Below are 23,985 nucleotides of genomic sequence, written 5' to 3'. Positions count from 1 at the left end.
ATTCGAAATGCTTGCCGATGAGAATAGATGACTTAAAATAACATCTAATCAATCCATATGGTTACTTTCTGCAACAAGGTGCCATATTTCCATTTGAAGAAACTCTGACCTCAACTTAAAACAATCCCAAAGAGTTTTCTATGAAGGTGGTTTTGAATCAGTGTAAGTAGCAGGAGGTCCTGGAACTATTCACTGAAAACATGCAAAAAAATTGATTTTGATCTTCTGTTGTAAATTAAGTAAGAAGTCTTACAACACCAGGTTAAAGTCCAACAGGTTTGCTTCAAATCACTAGCTTTCGGAGTGCTGCTCCTTCGTCAGGTGAATCATCTCTGTGCTCGGAGCTGCGCTCCGAAAGCTAGTGTTTGAAACAAACCTGTTGGGCTTTAACCTGGTGTTGTAAGACTTCTTACTGTGCTCACCCCAGTCCAACGCCGGCATCTCCACATCATGGTTGTAAATCAAATCATTAAGTTAGCCTCTTACCTTGTAGCCTCAAATAAACCTGGGGTTTGTAGGTCTTTTTCGATATCAGTGATTTTATAAACATAACTTCTCACCATTTATATTGTTCCCTTTAACTATAAATTCACAAGAGTAAATTCTCAATAATTTAATAATGAAAGTAGTAAAAAAATAGGTTGAAATAATTGGCCTGTCTGCATCTAAAATCTATCACGTAAAATCATCCTCACCCGGTGCATTTACATAATTTAATATTTTCTTTACAGAGTGCTCCCCAAGTCATTTCAAGTGCAACTCAGGAAGATGTGTCTTGGCATCAAAAAGATGTGATCGACGACCAGACTGTGACGATTTTAGTGATGAAGAAAAATGTGGTAGGTGTTGCTTAAATTCCTTCTGTGAAGGTCCTTTGACACATTTCTCAGCAGACTACAGTAACACATTTGCAAGGACTGTACATAAGATAGGTTTTGTAGGGTGCAGACACAAGGCATTCATCTCCAGGACCCAAGATTAAACCTCGTCCTAACCGATAAGATTACTACCTCCTTTATATGCTTGCAATGAGTTTCGTCTGTGTTAATCTAGTTCCTAGTGGGTGTGGACCTGCAGCACAAAACTGCAATTGACTCAACAGGTTAACCAGGATGACATTAAAAAAATTTTTTTTAGAGTACCCAATTATTTTTTTTTCCAATTAAGGGGCAATTTAGCGTGGCCAATCCACCTAACCTGCACATCTTTGGGTTGCGGGGATGAAACCCATGCAGACATGAGGAGAATGTGCAAACTCCACAAGGACAGTGACCCAGGGCCGTGATAACCAGGATGAAATGTAATGCCCTCCCCCATGGTGAGTTTGGTGTCAGGGACATTTAATCAGGTGGGGTGTTGGCGGGTGGGGATCCTACCACTTTCCCACTTCCACCTTGACTATTCCCGTGGCGGAAAGGCCCTCCACCTTGCCACCAACTGAGACTAACTTATGAGCCTCATCCTGCCGCTGCTGGTAGTAACCCAGCAGCGGGCAGAGGGCTCGCCATGCAGGGCACAAGGCAAGCAAACCCTGCTACAGTTGTTTTTGAGTTCTCAAGGGGTCCCTCATTAAAAGGCATTGAGTGCCTGCCCCTGCCCTTGCTCGTGATCTCTCTCACACACCCCTTCCCTGTCAACTCACCCTGCAATCCACTCACACCATCACTTATCTGTGGCCTGAGATCCAGCAACAGTATTCGTGAGTATGTGTCATACCAGCAGCAGCCATGCCTCCCCGGTGGTATTGCTGATCAAAGGAGCTGCTGGCCTCAGGGTGACACCTCTTGGCCACCCCCAGGTCCATGATTCCAGGGAAGGCCTGCCACTGCCTAAATCGGGCCTTCTCAAAAAGAATCAATGCAGGGCTCTCGCCAGCTCTTCAGCCTACAGGCGAGACCCCCATCACTTCCATTAAATACAACCCCTTGTGTGAAAAATGGAAAAATGTCACAGCGCTAGAGTTGAGCCTGCTCCTTTGAGGTTGAAGTTTGAGAATATTGTTGGGACAGAGTGGAAGGAGTTTAGGGTGGAGGTGAGAGCTTGAGCAGGGTGTTCTTTCTAAGAGCCGATGCAGACTCGATGGGCAGAATGGCCTCCTTCTGCACTGTTAATTCTACGGTGACTTTGATTCTGCCCGTGCTGTACCTGACTTGGGTGTGCTTGGGTTCATGAAATGGTAGAAGTTCCATTCCACAGCCCTTATTGAGCCCCAACTTTCTAAATCTATTCTCCACTTGACCTTTAAGAAGACTTTAGAGGGGGATATTTCTGCAGAAGCAGATTTTACATTCTTAATCAGTGTTAGACTGGTATCATTAAACTGATAACTTGTGAAGTCGCTGCTGATGATGTAAGCACTGGAACAATCAACAAACAAGTAGCTCCTAGTAACAATCAGTACACAAGGTTGTCTGCTTTCTACTGCGGCAGTATATTCGGAGTCTGACGCATGAAGCAGTCAGTTTTAGAAACTAGTTGGGTCAATATGATTATACAGTTTTTTGCTTTGCCATTCTCCACAATCCAGCATTTTCAGCAAATATTATGATTTATATTTTTAACAAAGACAATACACCAACAATGAGAGAGAGGAAAAGACCGCCTAGTCCATGCAGCCTGTCCCACATCAGTGTGAATCCTTGTTTATCTCAGCATATACACTCCTACCCCAACCAAAACCATGTGATATTCTGGGAGAGGTTTATAAATACCGGCCTGTTTTGGGAAAATTACCGAGCAAATTTCTCTTCAACCTCCTAGCACCAAAATGAGTCCAAGAGATCACTCTAATAATTCTGTGCTGTGTTTAGAGTGGCACGGTAGCACAGCGGTTAGCACTGTTGCTTCACAGCGCCAGGGTCCCAGGTTCGATTCCTGGCTTGGGTCACTGTCTGTGCGGAGTCTGCACGTTCTCCCCGTGTCTGCGTGGGTTTCCTCCGGGTGCTCCGGTTTCACAAGTCCCGAAAGACGTGCTGTTCGGTGAATTGGAAATTCTGAATTCTCCCTCTGTGTATCCGAACAGGGACCGGAGTGGGCAACTAGGGGCTCTTCACAGTAACTTCATTGCAATGTTAATGTAAGCCAACTTGTGACAATAATAAAGATTATTATTATCTTTTATATGAATGATTTCTGCTCAGTTAGAAACAGGTACTCCAGCTCTCATTTAAAGAAATTCAGCAAATTGATGTCTACTGTCCAGAGAACCACCTCCTGACGAATAATCGAGCTTTGCCCTTATACAACTTGAAATTGTGACCCTGGTGCCCCCCAACTGCTTTAATCAGAATAGATGATCATCTCCTGCACAATCTAATTAATCCCTTTAAAATCCTCAATCAGATCATCCCAAAGTCTACAGTTCTCGCATGTATCAAGACCCAGCGCTTATAGACTGGCCCAATAACAAAAACCATCTCAAGTGAACTGAATTAGTATTGTGACCTTCCTTTGCACCTTTTCCAAAGCCTCAAAAGCATCAACCATGTAAGGGGATTAGAATGAGGCACGGTATTCTAACGGAGGTCAGCCCAAAGACTAGTGCAAGGATAATACAATATGTTTTAAGAATATAAGAAATAGCAGCAGGGGTCATTGGACCTTCCCTGTCTGTTCCACCATTCTGTTAAATCTTCCAGCTCCTGACTTCCGGTGGCGGCCATGGAGTGAGTGAGTGACTGGCCTGAAGGCATAGATCTGAGCTCTTTTTACCCGAAAACAGGAGAATTTTGAAAGGAAAGTGTAGCTGAAGATGTGGAGGAGAAGTTCCCCTCGGGAGTGGCACGTCTGCTGGTTATCAGACTCGGCAGAAGAAGGTTAAAGACCTGGCCAAGGAACTGAAGGAGGCGTGTGGCCAGCAACAGTTGGAAAGATGGCGGAGGGGGAAGGGTCGTCACAGGTTGGAAAACCCCAGATGGAGCAGCTGATGCCGTTTATTAGAGAGGAGTTTCGCCAACAAAGAAAGGAAATGCAGGAAGGCCATTGTGATGAACGGTTACTGCCTTATCATCATGTAAGGTGATGTCCCCGTTAAGACCGGGCTTGGAACCCTGGGGACTCCGCCTCTGGCTCCGCCCATCTGTGAGCCATATATAAAGGGCTGCCTCATGGGTTGTGTAGCAGTCAGCACTCGTCTCAGCTCTAGCATAGTTATTAGTCTAATAAAGCCTTCTTTACAGTTTAATCTCTAAGCGTCATTATTGAGGGTACATCAAAGGAGCTGTTGCACTCCTTGAAAGGCTCGATGGAGAAGATTGAAAAGTGTTTGGAGGCACAGGGGTCTCAGATCCGGGAGATAGAAAGGGTGATGTCCAACCACAGCGATCGGAGGTGGGTCTCTTGGGACACTCTTGCACGTCATTAAGAGCAAAGGTAGAGGAGGAGGAGAACAGATCTAGCAGGCAGAACCTGCTACCGTCGGCCTACCTAAAGATGTGGAAGGCCCGAGTGCCATGAGATATGTCTCAAGAATGCTGGCAGGGCTGGTGGCAGAGGGGGTGCTGGACAAGGCGGCAGAGGTGGATAGAACGCACAGGTTTCCAAGGCAGAAGCCAAGAGCAGAGGAGCTACCGTGGGCAGTGATTGTGAAGCTCCACAAGTTTGTGGGCCAGGGAGAAACGGAACTGTGAAAGGGAGGAGAACATGGTCCGAATAAACCAGTACATTGGAGGGAAGCTGGCGAAAGGGCATGCTGGGTTCAACAGGGCCAAGGTGGTTCTCTATCGACAGCAGATCAGGTTTAGGGAACCCGGCAAAACAGTGGGTTACAATGAAGGCCGGGAGTACTATTCTGAAACCCCAGAGGAGGCCAGTGACTTTATTAAAGAACGTAAACTGGGGGAGAACTGAACTTTGATGGGAAACGGAGGCACAATGGAATTCGGAGGACATTGGTAGTGGGGGGGGGGTGGAGGCTTTTATTTCTTTTCGGGTGGGGGATTTCATTGTGCTGCCCATTTGTTAAGGCGTAATGAGTTTGTAAGGGGGCAACTGCCCCCCTCCTCCTGCAGCCTGTGGTGGTGTTTATGTTTTGGAAGAGGTGACCTGTGGTTTTGGATGTGTCTTTGTTTGAGTGGGGGAGTGGGAGGTCCACAGGGAACCCTTTGCACAAAGCAAGGAGGAAGGGGTGGAGGAGTAGATGGGAGGAGCCTTCGGGCAGGAGCTGCCATGCTGGAAATGAAATGAAAAATGTTGTACCCTCAATAACGACGCTAGAGAGTAAAACGGTAAAGAAGGCTTTAATAAGCTAAGAACTAGCCTGGTGCTGAGACGGGTGCTTACTGGGTGCCGCCTACAAGGCGGCCCCTTATATACGACTCCCAGGTGGGCGGAGCCAGAGGCGGAGTCCCCAGGGTTCCAAGCCCGGTCTTAAAGGGACATCACCTTACATGATGATAAGGGTACAGTAATACAGTAACCGTTCATCACATTCACGCCCCTGTTTAAAAAAATGAAGTCCGGCGGGGTGAAGTGAAATCATAAGTCCATTCGTTTCGGCGCCCTGATCGTCCTCATCGACATCCTCAGCTTGGGCGGTGGTGCGACGGACACGGACATCTTAGTTGAGGGTACGTCCGGGAGCATGGTGGTCGCAGCCTTGGTCCGGGTCGGGGTAGGGAATCGAGGCGCAGGACAAATAGCTGGGGCTGGGGGTGGCGGTGCCGGCAGGGGGTGTAGAGGGGAGGGGGGGGCTAGGGGGCGCACGCGGTCGGTGTCCACCGATGGCGAGTGGGACCGAGGGGGGGGCGGTTGTGGGTGCCGGGTCCCGCAGGTGAGCTGTGCGGGAGGGGGCATCTGTAGTGGGGGAACCAGTGGGTGCCAGATCCCGGAGGGAAACCGTATCTTGCCTGCCATTGGGGTACTCGACGTAGGCGTATCTGGGGTTCGCGTGTAGTAATCGGACCCTCTCGACCAGGGGGTCTGTTTTATGCTCCTCGCGTGCCTCCGGAGAAGAACGGGTCCCGGAGCCGTCAGCCAAGGTGGAAGCGAGACCCCAGAGGTGGACTTCCTGGGGAAGACAAACAAGTGGTTGTGAGGGGTCTCATTCGTGGCCGTGCAGAGGAGCGACCTAATGGAGTGTAGGGCGTCGAGTAGGACCTCCTGCCAGTGGGTGGAAGACTTCTCGACCGTAGAGCCAGAAGGACAGCCTTCCAAACTGTCTCCACCTCTCCACCTGCCTGTTTCCCCGCGGGTTATAACTGGTCGTTCTGCTCGAGGCGATGCCCTTGCTGAGCAGATACTGACGCAGTTCATCGCTCATGAACTATGTACCCAGGTCGCTGTGGATATAAGCGGGGAAACCAAACAGGGTGAAGATGCTGTGCAGTGCCTTTATCACGGTGGCCGAGATCATGTCGGGTCAGGGGACGGAGAATGGGAAGCGGGAGAACTCGTCGATGACGGTGAGGAAGTAGGCATTGCGGTTGGTGGACGGGTGAGTGCCCTTGAAGTCCACACTTAGTCGCTCAATGGGCCCCGAGGCCTTCACGAGACGAGTGCGGTTTGCACTCCGCGCAGATCTGGCAAGCCCTGGTCATGACCTTGACCTCCTAGGTTGAGTAAGGTAGGTTGCGGGACTTGATAAAGTGGACGAGCCGGGTAACCCCCGGGTGACAGAGGTCATTGTGGATGGCTTCAGGCGGTCCTCCTGCGCGTTGGCGCACGTGCCGCGGGACAGGGCATCTGGGGGCTTGTTGAGCTCCCCTGGACGATACTTGATATCGTACGCGTAGGGGGAGATTCGATCCTCCACCTTAAAGTTTTATCGTTTTTTATTTTGCCCTGTTGTGCGTTATCAAACATGAAGGCTACCGATGGTTGGTCGGTGACGAGGGTGAACCTCCTACCGTCTAGGTAGTGCCTCCAGTGCCGCACAGCCTCCACAATGGCTTGTGCCTCCTTCTCGACTGCAGAGTGCCGAATCTCGGAGGCGGTGAGGGTTCGGGAGAAGAACGCTACTGGTCTGCTGCCTGATTGAGGGTAGCAGCCAGGGCGATGTCTGACGCATCGCTCTCTACCTGAAAAGGGATAGTTTTGTCCACCTCGTGCATAGTGGCCTTGATGATGTCGGCCTTGATGCGGCTGAAGGCCGATCGGGCCTTGCCGACAGGGGAAATGTCGTGGTCTTTATGAGTGGGTGGGCTTTGTCCGCATATTTGGGGACCCACTGGGCATAATAGGAGAAACGTCCCAAGCACCGTTTGAGGGCCTTGAGGCTGGGGGGGAGGGGAAGTTCCTTAAGGGGACGCATGTGGTTGGAGTCGGGACCTAGGACCCCGTCTTCCACGACATAGCCGAGGATGGCTAGCCGGGTTGTGTGGAAAACGCATTTTTCCTTGTTATAGGTCAGGTTGAGGGCTCAGGCGGTCTGGAGGAACTTTTCGAGGTTCGCGTCATGGTCCTGCTGATCATGGCCGCAGATGGTGACATTGTCCAAGTACGGGTATGTAGCCCGCAAGCCCTACTGGTCCACCATTTGGTCCATCGACCTCTGGAAGTCAGAGACCCCATTTGTGACGCCGAAGGGGACCCTGAGGAAGTGGAAGAGCCGGCTGGCTGCTTCGAAGGCGGGTACAGGGGCGGTCTTTCGGTCGGATAGGGAGCTGGTGGTAGGCGGATTTGAGATCGACCGTGGAAAATACCCGGCATTGGGCGATCCGAGTTACTATTTCTGCAATACGAGGAAGGGGGTATGCACCGAGCTGCGTGAAGCGGTTTATGGTCTGGCTATAATCCACGACCATCCGTTTCTTCTCCCCGGACCGGACTACCGCCACTTGTGCTCTCCAGGGGCTGTTGCTAGCCTCGATGACCCCCTCTCCCAGTAAACGCTGGACCTCTGACTTGATAAAAGTCATGTCTTGGACACTGTATCGCCAGCTCCTGGTGGCGACGGGCTTACAGTCGGGAGTGAGGTTCGCGAATAGAGAGGGGGGTGACTTTCAGTGTCGCAAGGCTGCATACCGTGAGGGGGGGCAAGGACCCACAGAACTTCAGAGTCAGGCTTCGGTGGCTGCACTGGAAATGCAGTCTGAGCAGCAGGGGGGCGCAGAGGTGAGGGAGGATATACAGTTTGAAACGGGTGTATTCAGCGCCCTGGATCGAGAAATCCGCAATTGATTTGGACCGAGTGGGGCCCGAATGTGAGAGCTATGATTTGGGACACGGGATGGGTGCGCAAGGAGCAGCGCCTTACCGTTTCTGGATGAATAAAGCGCTCCGTGCTCCCGGAGTCAAAAAGGCATGGAGTGTCGCGCCCGTTGACCTGGACCTTCATCGTAGAGTTCTGCAGTTGTTTTGGCCGCATTTGGTCGAGGGTGATCGCTCCCAGTTGCGGGTAGTCCGAGTCCTCAGCCGAGTCGGATTCGTAAAATGACCGCCGCCGTCGGTCGCACGTGTCGGGTCGAGAAGATGGCCGCTGCCAAGATAGTGCGTCAGAAGGGGGCGTGTCGGGTCGATGCGCAGCTGCGTTGCGAGGCCTGTGAGCCTGATTTTCGGGCCTGCTGTACTTTGTGTTTCTGGCCCTTGGGCCTGGCCAGGCAGACCCTCGCAAAATGCCCCTTTTTCCCGCAGTCGCTGCAGACGGCAGAGTGGGCTGGGCAGGGTGGGCGTGGGTGCTGGCCCTGCCCACAGAAATAGCACGGTGTGCCCCCGGTCTGGGCGGATTGACGAGTGGCGCAGGCCCGTAACGTGGCCGAGTCTGGAGAAGTCTGAGGGGGGCTCGCAGGGTCCGCGGGGTATGTGCCCAAAATATGTTGGGCCACTTCCAGCGAGGAGGCGAGCGTTAGCGTGTCCTGGAGGTCTTTTGCCCCATTTTCGAGTAGCCGCTGCCGGATGTAGGTCGAGCGGATGCCGGAAACGAAAGCATCTCTGATGTGCAGGTTCATATGGATTTCCCCCGTCACATCCTGATGGTCACAGTCCCTGGCGAGCGTGGTGAGTTTTTCTGCGAATTCGTCTAGGGTTTCCCCCGAGCGCTGCTGGCAGGTAGAGAGCAGATGCCGAGCATATACCTGGTTGATGGGTTTGACAAACCGCTTGCGTAGTATCTCGACCGCCTCTTCATAGGTAGTCGCCTTTTCGAGCGTGGTGGAGACTCTGTGACTCACCCGGGCGTGGAGTAGGCACAACTTGTGTGGCCCCAGGATGGGAGTCTCTGAGGAGTCCAGATAGGCCTCGAAGCATCAGAGCCAGTATTTAAAAATTTCCTTTGCCTCCGGTGTCCGTGCTTCCAGATTAGGCTTCTCTGGTTTTTGGCCTGCGTCCATCCTGAAGTCGTTTAGCTTATTAAATTGTTGTACCCTCGATAACGACGCTAGAGAGTAAAACGGTAAAGAAGGCTTTAATAAGCTAAGAACTAGCCTGGTGCCGAGACGGGTGCTTACTGGGTGCCGCCTATAAGGTGGCCCCTTATATACGGCTCCCAGGTGGGCGGATCCAGAGGCGGAGTCCCCCAGGGTTCCAAGCCCGGTCTTAACGGGGACATCACCTTACATGATGATAAGGCAGTAACCGTTCATCATAATGGCCTTCCTGCATTTCCTTTCTTTGTTGGCGAAACTCCTCTCTAATAAACGGCATCAGCTGCTCCATCTGGGGTTTTCCAACCTGTGACGACCCTTCCCCCTCCGCCATCTTTCCAACTGTTGCTGGCCACACGCCTCCTTCAGTTCCTTGGCCAGGTCTTTAACCTTCTTCTGCCGAGTCTGATAACCAGCAGAAGTGCCACTCTCGAGGGTAACTTCTCCTCCACATCTTCAGTTACACTTTCCTTTCAAAATTCTCCTGTTTTCGGGTAACCGTTCATCACAAAAAATGAAATGAAAATCGCTTATTGTCACAAGTAGGCTTCAAATGAGGTTACTGTGAAAAGTTTCATGTTTCATTTCATTTCATTTCGGCTGGCAGGTAATACTGGTGAATTTAAGTGAGGTGGGGGAGATGGCCGAGGGATGATGAGGAGTGGGTGATGGGGAGGGAGGGAGGGGAGGTGTGGGCTGGTGGAAGATGTGACGTGGCAGTGTTGGAGGAGTGGTCATGGGTGGAGAAGGGGACCATCTTGGATGGGCATGGTTTAGGGTAAAATTAAAGGGGACAGAATTGGTAGGGGAGGATGGCAGACAGCAGAGGGGGGTGGAGGTGCAAGTCTCCGGTCAGACTAATAACATGGATCGTACAGGGATTGAACGGGCCGGTGAAGGGATCTGGGGTCTTTGCGCACCAAAGGAGTTTGAAGGCGTGGGTGGTCTTGCTGCAGGAGACGCACCTCCATGTGAGGGACCAGGTTAGACTGAGAAAGGGATGGGTGGATTAAGTATTTCACTTGGGTTTGACTCAAAGTAATGGGGGAGTGGCCATTTTACTGAGTAAAAAGACGGGGTTTGTAAGTGCTAAGGAAGTGCGGGACCTGGGTGGGAGATATGTGATGGTGAGCGGGGTGTTGGAGGGGATGCCGGTGGTGCTAGTGAATGCACATGCACAGAATTGGGATGATGTGGGATCATGAGGGGGATGCTGGAAGCGATTCCGGACTTTGCCACACATCAGTTGATTATGGGGGGGATCTTTAACTGTGTGCTGGAGTCGAGGGTGGACAGGTCCAGCCCCAAGTCAATGGGAAGGCTGCGGATGGTGAAGTAGCTGGTAGGGATTATGGAAAGGATGAGATTTAAGAACCCGGGGGAGAGGGAGTACCCCTTCTTCTCGCATATCTATAAGGTATATTCCACAATCAATTTTTTTGTGGTGAGCCGTGAGGTGTTGGTGGGGGTGGTGGAGGCACTGGGGGCAGAGTACGCAGGGATAGTAATGTCGGACCATACGCTGCACTGGCTGGAGGTTCGACTTAGCTCAGGGCGGGAACAAAGGCTGAGATGGAGGTTAGACTCAGGCCTGTTACAGGACAGGGGGTCCTGCGGTAAGGTGGGGCCAGTGATTAAGGATTACGTGGAACACAGAACATACAGTGTAGAAGGAGGCCATTTGGCCCATCAAGTCTGCACCCACCCATTTAAGCCCTCATTTCCACCCTATCCACGTAACCCAATAACCCCTCCTAACCTTTTAAGTCACTAAGGGCAATTTATCATGGCCAATCCACCTAACCTGCATGTCTTTGGACTGTGGGAGGAAACCGGAGCACCCGGAGGAAACCCACGCAGACACGGGGAGAACATGCAGACTCCGCAAAGTGACCCAGCGGGGAATTGATCCTGGGACCCTGGCGCTGTGAAGCCACAGTGCTAGCCACTTGTGCTACCGTGCGGCCTTTAAGTTTGGAGTTGAAGCAAAATGGGGACGTATCAGTGGCCACATTATGGGAGGCATTGAAGGCGGTGATTCGAGGGGAGATTATCTCGTTCAAGGCACACGGGGATAGGAAAAGGAAAGAGGAATACGAACGATTATTGGGCGAGATAGTCGAGGTGGACAAGGAGTATTCGAGCGCCCCCATTGTGGAGGGATTGGCAAAGAGAAAGAAGATACAGGGGCAGTTTGATAGGCTGACAATGGGAAGAGCTGTTGGGGCAACCACGAAGGGCGAGGAGGGTGCAGTACGAATATGGAAAGAAGGTGAGCCGTATGCTGGCCCACCAGCTACAGACATAGGCCGCGTCCAGGGAAATCCAGTGAGGGTCCGGACAGTGAAGGAGGAGGTAATGTCGGAGCCAGGGGGGACAAATGAAGCATTCAGGGAATACTGTGAGGAATTGTACAGGGCTGATCCGGAGGACGAGGAAGGGGATATATGTGGCAGTTTGTGGATGGGCTGGAATCCCAAGGTTGGATGGGGCGGCACGGTAGCACAGTGGTTAGCACTGTTGCTTCACAGCGCCAGGGACCCGGGTTCGATTCTCGGCTTGAGTCACTGTCTATTCGGAGTCTGCACGTTCTCCTCGTGTCTGCATGGGTTTCCTCCGGGTGCTCCGGTTTCCCCCCACAGCCCAAAGATGTGCGGGTTCGGTGGATTTGTCTCACTAAGTTGCCCTATATTGTCCAAAAATTAGGTGGGGTTGCTGGGTTACAGGGATAGGGTGGAGGTTTGGGCTTGGGTAGGGTGGAGGTGTGGGCTTGGGTAGGGTGCTCTTTCAGTGGCCGGTGTAGACTCGATGGGACAAATGGCCTCCTTGTGCACTGTAGATTCAATGATGAGGAGGCAGGCGCTAGAGGAGCCTCTAAGGCTGAGGGAGCTAATAGAAAGTATAATATGGATGAAGTCGGGGAAGGCCCTGGGGCTGGACGGTTACCTGTGGAATATTATAAGGAGTCTTACCGGCCCAGTGAAAAAATTCCGAGTCTTCGTTCATCTGAAAAGTATGAAAGCCGACATAGTCTTCCTCCAAAAGACGCGCCTGAGGGAGAAGGACCAACTGCGAATAAGAAGGAGCTGGGCGGGACAGATTGTGCCATTTGCGCTTGGTGATGAGGGCTTGGGGGTTGCTCAATAAGACGACAGTGATGAGGACGGTTACAGACCGAAGAGGACGGTATGTCATGGTTAGTGGTGTCCTGGAAGGGGCACCCAGTGATCCTTATAAACGTGTACACTCCCAACTTGGATGACAAGGAATTCATGAAGAAAACCATGGTGGAAATCCCCAACAGAGACTCACACCAACTGATCATGGAGTGGGGGAGGCGAACAGGCCCCATGGACAGACAGATCAAATCCCAAATTGGGGGAAAAAAATCAAACATGGCAAAGGAACTGGGCGTGTTGTTGGAACATATGTGAGCAGTGGACACATGGAGGTTCACACACCCTGGGAAGAGGAGTTCTCCTCCTTCTGCCAGGTACAACGGGTATATACTAGGATCGACTTTTTGATAGTGAGGAAAGCGGTGCTTCGAGGGGTGGTCCGAGCGGAGTATTCCGCAATACTAATCTCTGACTAAGCTCCGTACAACGTGGATGTGAGGTTAGAGAGGGACCGGGCACAAAGATCCCCACAGATGCTGCACATGGCCCTCCTGGCCGATAAGGCATCTAGCGAATGGATATCACAGGCCAGAGACGGGTACGTTCCCAACAACCAGAATAGGGAAGTCTCCATTTCTGGGAGGCGCTGAAGGCAGTGATGAGGGGGGGAAATTAATACGTACAAGTAGCACAAAGATAGGAAGGAAAGGGCGTTTAGGCAAGAGCTGGTCAACTCCATAGTGGAGGTGGAATGGCAGTACTCCTCGGCCCTGACTGTAGAGCTACTGACGGAGAGGAAGAAGCTATAAATGGATTTTGATATGCTCTCCACGAGGAAAGCAGTGTACCAGCTCCGCCAGACACGGGGAACCTTCTACAAACACAGAGACAAAACCAGCTGCCTGTTGACATACCAGCTGAGAAAGCTGGCAGCCACGAGTGAATTAGCCCAGGTTAGGGACAGCAGTGACAGGCTAGTCGCCATGTCGGAAAGGGTCAACGAGGCCTTTGCGGACTTCTACCGGGAGCTGTACAGCTCCAAGCAGTACAGCCTCCGGGACTAGGGGATGAAGCAGTTCCTGACGGACTGGACATGCCCGTTGTGGGGGAAGAGAAGAGATGGGGCCTGGAAGCACCATTAGAACTGTGGGAAGCCTTGGAGAGTACCAATTCCATGCAGGCGGGGAAGGTGCCAGGCCAGATGGATTCCCGGCGGACTTCTACAAAACATTCGTGCCAGCATTGGCCTCGCACCTGTGGGCGATGTTTGCAGACTCGCTTCTTAGGGGCAGCCTGCCATCGACACTAGCATATAAGCCTCAATATCGTTGATACCCAAAAAGGACAAAGACCCAAAGGCATTCGGGTCCCACAGGCCCATCTTACTGCTCAATGCAGACACAAAGATCCTGGGCCCTTGCAAAGCAGATGGAGAGCTGTGTGCCAGAGGTAGTCGTGGAGGACCAGATGTGCTTTATCAAGGGCAGGCAGCTAACATCGAACATCAGATGCCAGCTGAACGTGATAATGACCCCATCCGGGGCGAGAACACCGGAAGTGATATTCTCCCTGGATGAGAAAAGGCCTTCAACAGAATTGAATGGAAGTACCTCATAGGTACTGGACCAGTTTGGATATGGGCAGGATTCTGCTCCTAGGTGGAACTACTGTACAATTGCACCCATGGTGCGCATACAGACTGTAGCACCATCGATAACACACGAGGCGAGACGTAGAGAAACTCAATTGAGGCTTTATTGAGCAGACTTGTTCCCCAACAGCTCAGTTACAGAATGCAGCTGCTGGGAGAAACCGGGTTCTTATACCCCGCCTTTCTGGGTGGAGCCCAGTAGGCGGCAGATCCAATCAGGACCCAGTATCTGTCCACCAATAGCCCCTCGGCATCATGGTGTACCGTATTACCCCTAATACATACCACCACATTTGCCCCTTGTTAAAAAATAACCCGGCGGGGTGGTGGATGGTATGGTGGTAGGGGTTTACAGGGTCGGTATGGTGCCTTAACCATTTAAATATATACAACAATGCCGCTTTTACTGGACCACTGAACTATTTACATCTTAACCGATTCGCAGCATTAACTATGTACAACAATGCCACTTTTACTGGCCACTGAATTATTTACATCTTAAACCGATTCGATGAGTCGAGAGGGTGCCCTGGTCGCCCTTTCCGATCGTCTCAGCCCGGGTGGTGGTGGTGGTGCTGGCTCGGGTCCGGTCGACTCTGGGAGCATTGCGCTGTCCCCTTCTGTTTCCTTACTCCTGGACAGGCCTGGGAGGAGAACCGATCCCCCCGGGAAGGGGGTGGCTGTGGGGTGCACCGGCGGGAGTGAGGGGGTGGTGATTGGTGTTAGGGGGGTGTGGGGAGCTCCGGCGGGCGCCAGGTCCCGCAGAGAGACCATGTCCTGTCGGCCGTCTGGGTACGCCACGTAGACGTACTGCGGGTTTGCGTGGAGGAGATGTACCTTTTCCACCAGCGGGTCTGATTTGTGCGCCTGCACATGTTTCCGGAGCAGGATGGGTCCCGGGGCTGCCAGCCAGGTCGGAAGTGACATCCCAGAGGCGGACTTTCTAGGGAAGACAAGGAGGTGCTTGTGAGGAGTTTGGTTAGTGGTGGTGCACAGCAGGGACCGGATAGAGTGAAGGGCATCCAGGAGGACTTCCTGCCAGTGGGAAGTTGGGAGACTCCTAGACCGTAGGGCCAGTAGGACGGTCTTCCAGACCGTTCCGTTCTCCCTCTCTACCTGCCCGTTCCCCCGGGGGTTGTAGCTGGTCGTCCTGCTCGAGGCTATGCCCTTGCTGAGCAGGAATTGATGCAGTTCGTCACTCATGAAGGAGGACCCCCTATCGCTATGGATGTAGGCGGGGAAACCGAACAGGGTAAAGATGGTGCAGAGGGCTTTAATGACCGTGGCCGCGGGCATGTCGGGGCAGGGGATGGCAAAGGGGAAACGGGAGTATTCGTCAACGACGCTAAGAAAGTACGTGTTGCGATCGGTGGAGGGAAGGGGGCCTTTGAAATCCAAACTGAGGCATTCAAAGGGACGGGAAGCCTTTATCAGGTGCGTTCTATCTGGCCTGAAAAAATGTGGTTTGCATTCTGCACAGATTTGGCAGTTCCTGGTGACTGTTCGGACCTCTTCGACGGAGTACGGGAGGTTGCGGGCCTTTATGAAGTGGTAGAAACGAGTGACCCCCGGGTGGCAGAGGTCCTCGTGGAGGGCTTGGAGACGGTCTACTTGTGCGTTGGCACATGTGCCGCGAGATAGGGCATTGGACGGCTCAGGCCCATGTTGTGGGCCTGCCTCAGACTTGCTTGGTGCTGGATGGCCTTCTCTGAGGCCATGTCCAGGATTGTGGGTGTTAGGGTGGAGCCATGCCCAAAAGTGCCATTCTTCGTGGTCTCAGACCAGCCAGAACTCTTCATGGGGAGGGGGGCCACCGCCCTTTTCTCCCTGATTGGCAGATGGAGAATCCTGCTCGACTGGTGATTGGCACCACCACCCAAGGCTGCAGACTAGCTGTCCAACCAGGCGGAATTTCCCAAACTGGAGAAAATAAAATTTGCCATCCGAGGGTCAGAAGAGGGCTTGCACCGGACATGGAAACGGTTCACCAACTTGTTCCAGGACATGTTCATAGCCAGCAACCAATAGAGTAAGTGGGGGGAGTGGCGGGGAAGCAGGAGACGCAAGCGAGTCACAGGATAGAGATGAAAATGAAAGGGGGGCTGGGGTGGGAGGGGAGGACACACAATGAAATTGAGAGGGGCAAGGGACTAAAACTGTAGATAGACATCTATAAATACCCAGGCCAAACTGGGAACTGCAACAAAGGTACATAGTTCAAAGGGGGACACACAGCAGGAGGGAAAGCAATTGTGTGTAAATATCTGTACTGGCATCTACCTGTCTGTTTACCTCCTTTTATTTCTTGCTAATTTTTGTTATGTTCTGTTTGGTTTTTTCTCTGGTCGGCGCGGTTATGTAAAGGGTAACACATAACATACGAGTTGTGAAATACAAAATGTGTAAACCCAATAAAAACATATTTAAAAATACACAATCTGAGTCTTCCTTTGATCTCTAACAACAAGATCTGTTAGATTTCTAAAGACTTTATGTCAGGCAGACTCCCCCACAGGTCACATATTCCCCTTCAACTACCCTACATTTAAAGCTACAATCCCAAACTTATAAACTAAATGATACAATGCTAAAGCAGCATAATCTTGCAAACCTCATAATTGTAACATTATAGAAAGATTAGGGCCAAACAGCCAGTTTATATGACTGAAATGAAATGAAATGAAAATCGCTTATTGTTCAATGAAGTTACTGTGAAAAGCCCCTAGTCGCCACATTCCGTTGCCTGTTCAGGGAGGCCGGTACGGGAATTGAACCCGCGCTGCTGGCCTTGTTCTGCTTTACAAGCCAGCTTTTTAGCCCACTGAGCTAACCCAGCCCCTACTGAAACAATTTCTCAGAATGGAAGTTCAGCAGCATAATAATATGGATACTGTGAATCCAAAATAAATAGAGAAAATGCCTCAGCTGGTCATGCAACACTTGTAGATGGGGAAACAGAATGAAAGATCATTGAGCTAAAAAGTTAACTTGTTTACCTCTCCAAAACTGCATGACCTGGTCAATGCTCCCATTATTCTCTTTTTTATTTGCTAGAATGGCATAGTGTTTCAATAAGCAAAATTATGGACTGTATTAGGATTTGGGTTAGTTGGGTTCTTTACACACTTTACTTTAGGTGGAACTGAATATGTTTTGGTATGTTGAGGAATTTGAGTACTCCTTTACTGGGATAAACTAAGACAGGTATCTCTGCTGCCATTCTCTGACTGGGGAAGAGTAGTAAGCAAATGTTAAGAACAATAGGAGGATATGAAGAGGTTCTGTGATCTGATAGGTGCATTGACATTAGATTACACCACTGAGTTCTTAGCCAGAGGTACTCATTTAAACCTCTGAATACTTTGATCCTGGAAAACAAATCTTAGGACACATTTCTGAGAAGATAATAACAAGATAATTCAGCATACATTCTATGTAAAGCATAATAATATAAACTGATTTTCTTTTTCTTTGTTAATTTTCCACAAAAGTTGGCAATCAATTTATTTGTTCCTCTTTGGAGCTCTTGACTTATTTTCGTTTCTTCTCAGGTTGTAGTGAGAGAGGCCTCTGGGAATGCCCCATTGACAAGACCTGTATCAAGCATGCAATGATCTGTGATGGTTTCCAGGACTGTACTGACAAGGCGGATGAAAAGAATTGCTGTAATTCATCACTGGCATTTTGTATTTTTCTGTTGCCAAATTGAATAGTTTTGCGTCAGAGCATGTCTTTAGGGTCTAGTGATGCTCTGCTTTTAAACCTTCTTTCTGTTCCAAACTTATTGCAGCTAAACATACTGACTGGTAGATATTAACATAGCTCTACAGTTACTCAGTGCATTGAGGCTACTTAGCATCATGCTTCAAAGCAATGTGCTTTCCCCCACAGCAACACCATGACCTTAAGACATGGCGTTCCATATCACCCCAGGGACTTGCGAGCATAAAATCAAAGTTTCCATTATATGAATATAGAGGTTATCCTGGTAACTGTGAATTACTAGGCTGTTTGAAGTGTGCAGTGAGCCCGTAAATCATTAGTGACAAACAGAAGTGTGACTGACTCCTTTTCAGGAGTGAATTGCCTTCCATAATTCTCCTCCCAAATGAGGAGCATCTGCTTACTGAATTTACATTATTGGGATTTTAAAAATATACATTTGTTAGTGTTGAATGTTTTTGCTGAATGGCATATCCTATTTTGATTTATTTAAATGCCATATTTTCATAGTGATCAACAATCCATCCAAAAACAATAATATGATTTAAAACATTTTTTGAAGAACTTCAGGTTTTTTTATAATGGAGAAAGCAGCATATCACTTGCACACTGTGAGAGGTATATAAATATACCCGTTTACTTTCAAAGGAGCAGCTACTCTTAAATAGCTGACAAGTGTGCAAGACTGATAGTTGATCTTTCACCCAGCTCAGTCACTGAGAACACACCAGTACCTTATGGGAAATGTTCGGAATACTTTACAGCAGAGTGTGACAACATTAAACATATGCGGGTATTCTTTTTCAAGTGGATGTTTCAGAAAGATTGTTTTCAATTAAAAATAATCTGAAATTGGTAAAATTCAAAAGGGAACCAACCTGATGAAACAAAACTAATGATATTTTTAAATTAAATATCTGCTTTTCCACTTGGAATTATTTGTTTCCATTCTGAGTCAGTCATACAAGAGGAATTTCTGAATGAAGCAATAGTCTAGTATGGATTTTCTTGTGAGTTAGTCTTATTTTGTTCTAAATTTTTAATTGTTCTGTTCTGCCAAGAAATAGGACTGCGTATTTTAAGCCTTGCAATAAAATTATTTTGATTCCTTGTCTTTTCCTCTTTCCAGCATCCTGTAATGATAATGAGGTGGTCTGCACTAACCATGCTTGTGTGTCCCATCATGTTTGGTGTGATGGGAGGAGAGATTGCCCCGATGGCTCAGATGAATGGAACTGTGGTGAGTGTTGCACAGTAATCTCTGGTTGATTGGGACAGGAACCTTAACTCATGTGCTGGTCTTTGTATTCAAGTGCAAATAGATACTGGATTTGAACTGATGACACTGACACTATCAGTGCTTTATACAATACTTTGATTATTAATACTGTTGTTTGATAACCTGGTGCACTGTTGCGACTGAAATTATGTAACTCTGAATTTCTGGGAAATAATTGCAAAGGTTCAGTTCAACATTGTATACCCTCCGTCATTTAATACAAGAATGAAATTTCAGTCCTGTGCTTCGGAATCATTTAAATTCATATAGAAAGCAATATTATTGTTCTCTGTATATTTCCAGCCCATTAAGGTTGGAAATGTAGGTGTAGTGATAGAGATTATAATGTTTTGGATTTGAAGCTGATCTCATCAGCTGAACCTACATATGATGAAATATACCTGACACGATTATCCTCTTTTTATAAGAAAGAAATCTTTTTTTATGACTCAGTTGTTAACTTCTCTGCCTTGTGTGAAACTCGGCCACACAGCTTAAGAATGCCTTGAGTTCAGACTTGGGCCTGTGCTTGGTTTGATGACTTCAGCCAGTGTGACAATGTTGGTTACTGTTGGCCACAACAGTCCTGTGTTATGTTGGAGAAAAGATCAGCCAAGATTTACACTTCTGATGACTGTTCAGGGACTCCCACTGCAGAATGTGCTCATTGGCCTTGAGTTTGGCTTGGATGTGATATCACTATAGCCAAATCCCCTGAAGATACGGACTTTCAAGAGAAAAGTCAAGAGAAAAAATAACTTTTGAGGCAGGACTTTATGTTGGTGGGGTTCCGATCTTGATGTAAACGTTGGTGGCGAGCCCACTCTGGTGGGTTCCTCTGTAGCTGTTCAATACTCAGAAGGGTGTTAATTGAGTCAGGGTTAGACTTCTGTCCCTTCTGGGGAGAAAGTCTCACCCTTGAGATCTGCCAGCCAATCAAATAGCTGGCAGATCTCTTGTCCCAGCAAACGTGGCTCCAGCCTTCGCCCACCATGACAAAGATTGTGGTGGGGTGGGAAGAGGCATTCTGTGTCTATTAATTGGCCACTTATGGGCCCAATTGGCCCAAGAACAGGTGGGCCACACAACGGCTCCCCTGCAGCGTTTAGAATTGCAGTGGGGTGGAGTCAGAGTTGGGCAGTTTAACTATTTACAATATTCTGCTCAAGGTAGTAACTCCCTCTCAATACAGTCCTTGCTGTGAGAATTAACCACACCAGACCAGGCTTTGGACTGGCTTTTATGTTAGTTTGTAACAAACTCCAGTTGGATGGCCGCTGTGCCATATCTGGAAAGCTCGTACTCCATGAGTCCTACAGGGAGATCAGCAATGGTTTCCTCATGGTCCTCGTGGGAGTTAGAGCTGGCAGGCGGGTGCAGGAATGGCACCCACGGCATTACAACAAATGTTACTCCCCCCACCTGCCTGCCAACCCACCCTCTGTATGATCTGGCATACACTACCTAGAGTGTAAGTAGATTCAGTTGTAATTTTCAAAAAGGAAATGGATAAATACTTGATGGGGAAAAGACTTTCAGGGTTGTTGGGAAGAATGGTGTGCAGGACTATTTGTTAGTGCTTTCAAAGAGCCAGAATGTGCATGATGGGCTGAATGGCCTCTTTCAATTCTGTATGATTCTATGATAATAAAAATATTGTCTCTGTGGCTTGTTTACAGTGTCATTATTGGACAGTGCAGCTTCCTTGTCTCAACTAGTTGTGCACAGGTCGACCGCTGATTACCATGTATGTGCTGATGATTGGCAGGAGGAACTCAGCCAGCTGGCCTGCAAGCAGATTGGTTTAGGGTAAGGTCAGTAGCTTGTAGTACTGTAGATTCTTGATTAAGGGGCACTTTCAACACTCAACTACATTTGCAATTCATGTGCAGTAATCTGGCCTACTTAGCCAAGATATGTTGATTGACAGAATAAGTGCTCCTTTAAGACAGATTTTTTTTTTATTGAGCTCACTAAAAGTTGACTTGCTTTGCCGTTAAAAAAAGTGACCACTTTGAAAAGTTGGGTTGTAGAAACATACAGCAATTGAGATTAACATTCCTTCACTGAATCCAACCTGAGAAAAGTAAATATCACTGACTGTACAAAAGCAGAAATGAGCAGCCTTTGAAGAAGCACTGGATGAAAGTACTCATTGAGCCTAGGTAGACGTGTACCAAGACTTCAGTTTGACTCTCAAACATTATGCAGCATGAGCTTGTAGAGGGTGTTATCTAGTTGTAAACAGATTACCTTGCAATTTATGATGGACTTGCAAACAATAAAAACATTCTGAAGTAGTAATGGGCAGGCACCCAAGTTTTATAGGCATCCTGTAAATGTTTTAACACTGATAGATAGTGAGTGAGGGCAATGCAACTTTGAAGAACATTTCTAGAATCGGACTTGAATATGCTAGCACAGGACGTTGCCTGTTACATTTAGTTGTGTGAACATCTGACTCCCTGACTCGCTAACTCCCACCCTCCAGCTCCCATTCTCTTTTTGTTCTCTCCCATTCTGAAGGAGCTGAAGTTTGCTGGGGTGTGGTTGGAGAATCCAGGTTTTAGTACCTTTGCATAATTCATCATTCTTCTAATGTTGAAATCTGACATCTGCCCCTGAAAGAAATGATATTCCTTATTTCTGTATGAAGATAATTTTAATCATTGTTAAGAAATGGCCTCTTTCTGTACTGGAGGGATTCTGCGATGACCCGCGTTTCCCTTTCTGTACAAAGCGAGGTGGATCTGCTGTGCTGTCTACAAATATTGTTTGAAAACAATCTTCTCAGTAATAGGGAACACACTATTTAAGGTTTACCATATTGTTACCCTAACATCAGTGCACTACTACTTAAAAAATAAACCTTCCAAATCAGGGCTTGCCTAACAGGAGGGAGCTAAAGTATTCCAGCCTTACACTGGGAGAAAGGCCTTTTCTCATCACTTGTCAAAAGTATTTTGAAATTTAACATGTATTTTGCACTTCATTTCAAATGCTGTTATCCATTAGTGCCATGGATAACCTTCTCCTGGATCTGGAAACCATGAAGAATGCTTATATATTTTTCTTAAGTGCAGTAATTTGCGGGCCACCCTTTTACTGATTAATAAATCTCTATCCCTAACCGGCTCACAGGATGCACCCTGACACATCACTTTGCAGCTAATGTTGCAATTTGACTTTGGATTTGTCTGTGAATATTTAGTTCACCATCGTCCATTAATGTAGGCCTATGACCAGAGTTGTCAATTTATGTTATTGATACTCTACATGGGTGATTAATATCCTGCCTAAATGGTCACGCTCCTTGGTGCCAGTGAAACTTGTCTGGGTAAATTCAGAAATTGTTCAGTTCCCAGGTACGAAAAGTGAACTATCTCAACCAATATCAAATTGAAACAGCAATTTCTCACAATCCAAAACCTGACTTGGCATCTAAAAAAGGAAATGCAAAGTCAATATTTTTCTTAGGTATGTCTTAAGTGAAAAGGATCCAATGTTTCCGGGCGCTATGGTTGCACAGTGGTTAGCACTGAGACACTGAGGACCCAGGTTCGATCTTGGCCCCGGGTCACTGTGGGGTTTGCACTTTCTCCCCGTGTTTGCGTGGGTCTCACCCCCACAACCCAAAGATGTGCAGATTAAGTGGATTGGCCACGCTAAATTGCCCCTTAATTGGAAAAAAATAATTGGGTACTTGAAATTTATGAAAAAAAGGATCCAATGTTTCAGCAATCAAAAGAAAATAAAAAGTTTTCTTAACTCTTTAAATGATTGAAATATCTTTTGTAATTCTTGAAGTTGTTTTTTGTTGATACAAAACAAACATCTACTATTAGTGTAAATACAGAAAAGAAGAAAAGAAAAGGAAAACCTAAAGGATTTAGATGATTGTGAAATGAGACCAGAAGCTGCTAGTAGTCTTTCTTCCTGTTGGAATGTTCCTTGGAATTACTTCACTGTAAACACAACTAATAGATGACTTCTGTAAAAATAAAAGCTGTACTAAAAAGATATGTAAGATATCCATTTCAAGTGGATGTTATGTGCCTCGTGACTTTCCTGTTAATGGCAATTTAGTGATTCTGCAATCTTGCTGACTAGTCAAGTACCTGTTAACAAGAGCACATTATTTCACCTTTTATGGCAGATTAGAATGTGATAATTGTTGAGTGGGACTGCTTAGGGGAAAATAGCATTCTGCATTTTACATTCCCCTGTTCTGCGAGTTTCCGGGGGAACGACGACATGTAAAATATGGCGAGTGTTCACCTCACCACCTGCCCACCACCCCCTCCCGAGCTCACCCCTATAATAAAGAGGCAGCCTGCCCATCATATGTGAATAGGTATTCAAGGGTCAATCAGGTTTGTTACCAAGACATAAAAGGCTTGGTGTGGGCAGCCTGATTTTTAACTACACTCGTCAAAGGGCGGGAAGGAAAGTGGGGTTGGGGTTTGGGGTGGGGGTGTTCGGTTCAGGGGCTCCCTTTGCAGATCATAGAAACTAGGAGCAGAAGTAGGCCATTGAACCCTTTGAGCCTGCTCTGCTATTCGACATGATCATGGCTGATCTTTTTATCTCAATGCCATATCCCCACTTTATCCTCATACCTAAGATGAAGCCCCCCGCCCTTTCTTACTAACCCCTGCAGCCATAAACACAACAGCACCCCTCTCCTTCATCTGCCAAAACCCTCCCTGCCCAAGACCTCTACTTATCGGCTTTGGGGATCCATGGGCCTTCTTCCTCCTCTTGTTAAAAGCAAATTACTGCGGATGCTGGAATCTGAAACAAAAGAGAAAATGCTGGAAAATCTCAGCAAGTCTTGCAGCATCTGTAGGGAGAGAAACCGCACCGGTTTCTGTGGCTATGACTCATCTTTCATTCTCACTCCACAGTATAAAT

General features: G+C 48.3%; 1 protein-coding gene across 7 annotated transcripts in view; it reads left to right on the top strand.

The window, feature by feature from the left end:
• corin (corin, serine peptidase) overlaps positions 1 to 23,985 on the top strand; it is a 420,139-nt gene that overhangs the window by 338,911 nt on the left and 57,243 nt on the right. For all 7 annotated transcript variants that reach the window (XM_072496714.1, XM_072496713.1, XM_072496715.1 and 4 more), the window contains exons 13-16: positions 732 to 839; positions 17,621 to 17,734; positions 18,922 to 19,032; positions 20,751 to 20,880. In XM_072496714.1, the coding sequence (XP_072352815.1) occupies positions 732 to 839; positions 17,621 to 17,734; positions 18,922 to 19,032; positions 20,751 to 20,880 (463 nt within the window). The remainder of the gene's footprint in view (positions 1 to 731; positions 840 to 17,620; positions 17,735 to 18,921; positions 19,033 to 20,750; positions 20,881 to 23,985) is intronic.

This window comes from Scyliorhinus torazame, chromosome 3 (genome assembly GCF_047496885.1).
Source record: "Scyliorhinus torazame isolate Kashiwa2021f chromosome 3, sScyTor2.1, whole genome shotgun sequence".
NCBI classification, from domain to species: domain Eukaryota; kingdom Metazoa; phylum Chordata; class Chondrichthyes; order Carcharhiniformes; family Scyliorhinidae; genus Scyliorhinus; species Scyliorhinus torazame.
This window is presented reverse-complemented; position numbering and strand designations above follow the sequence as displayed.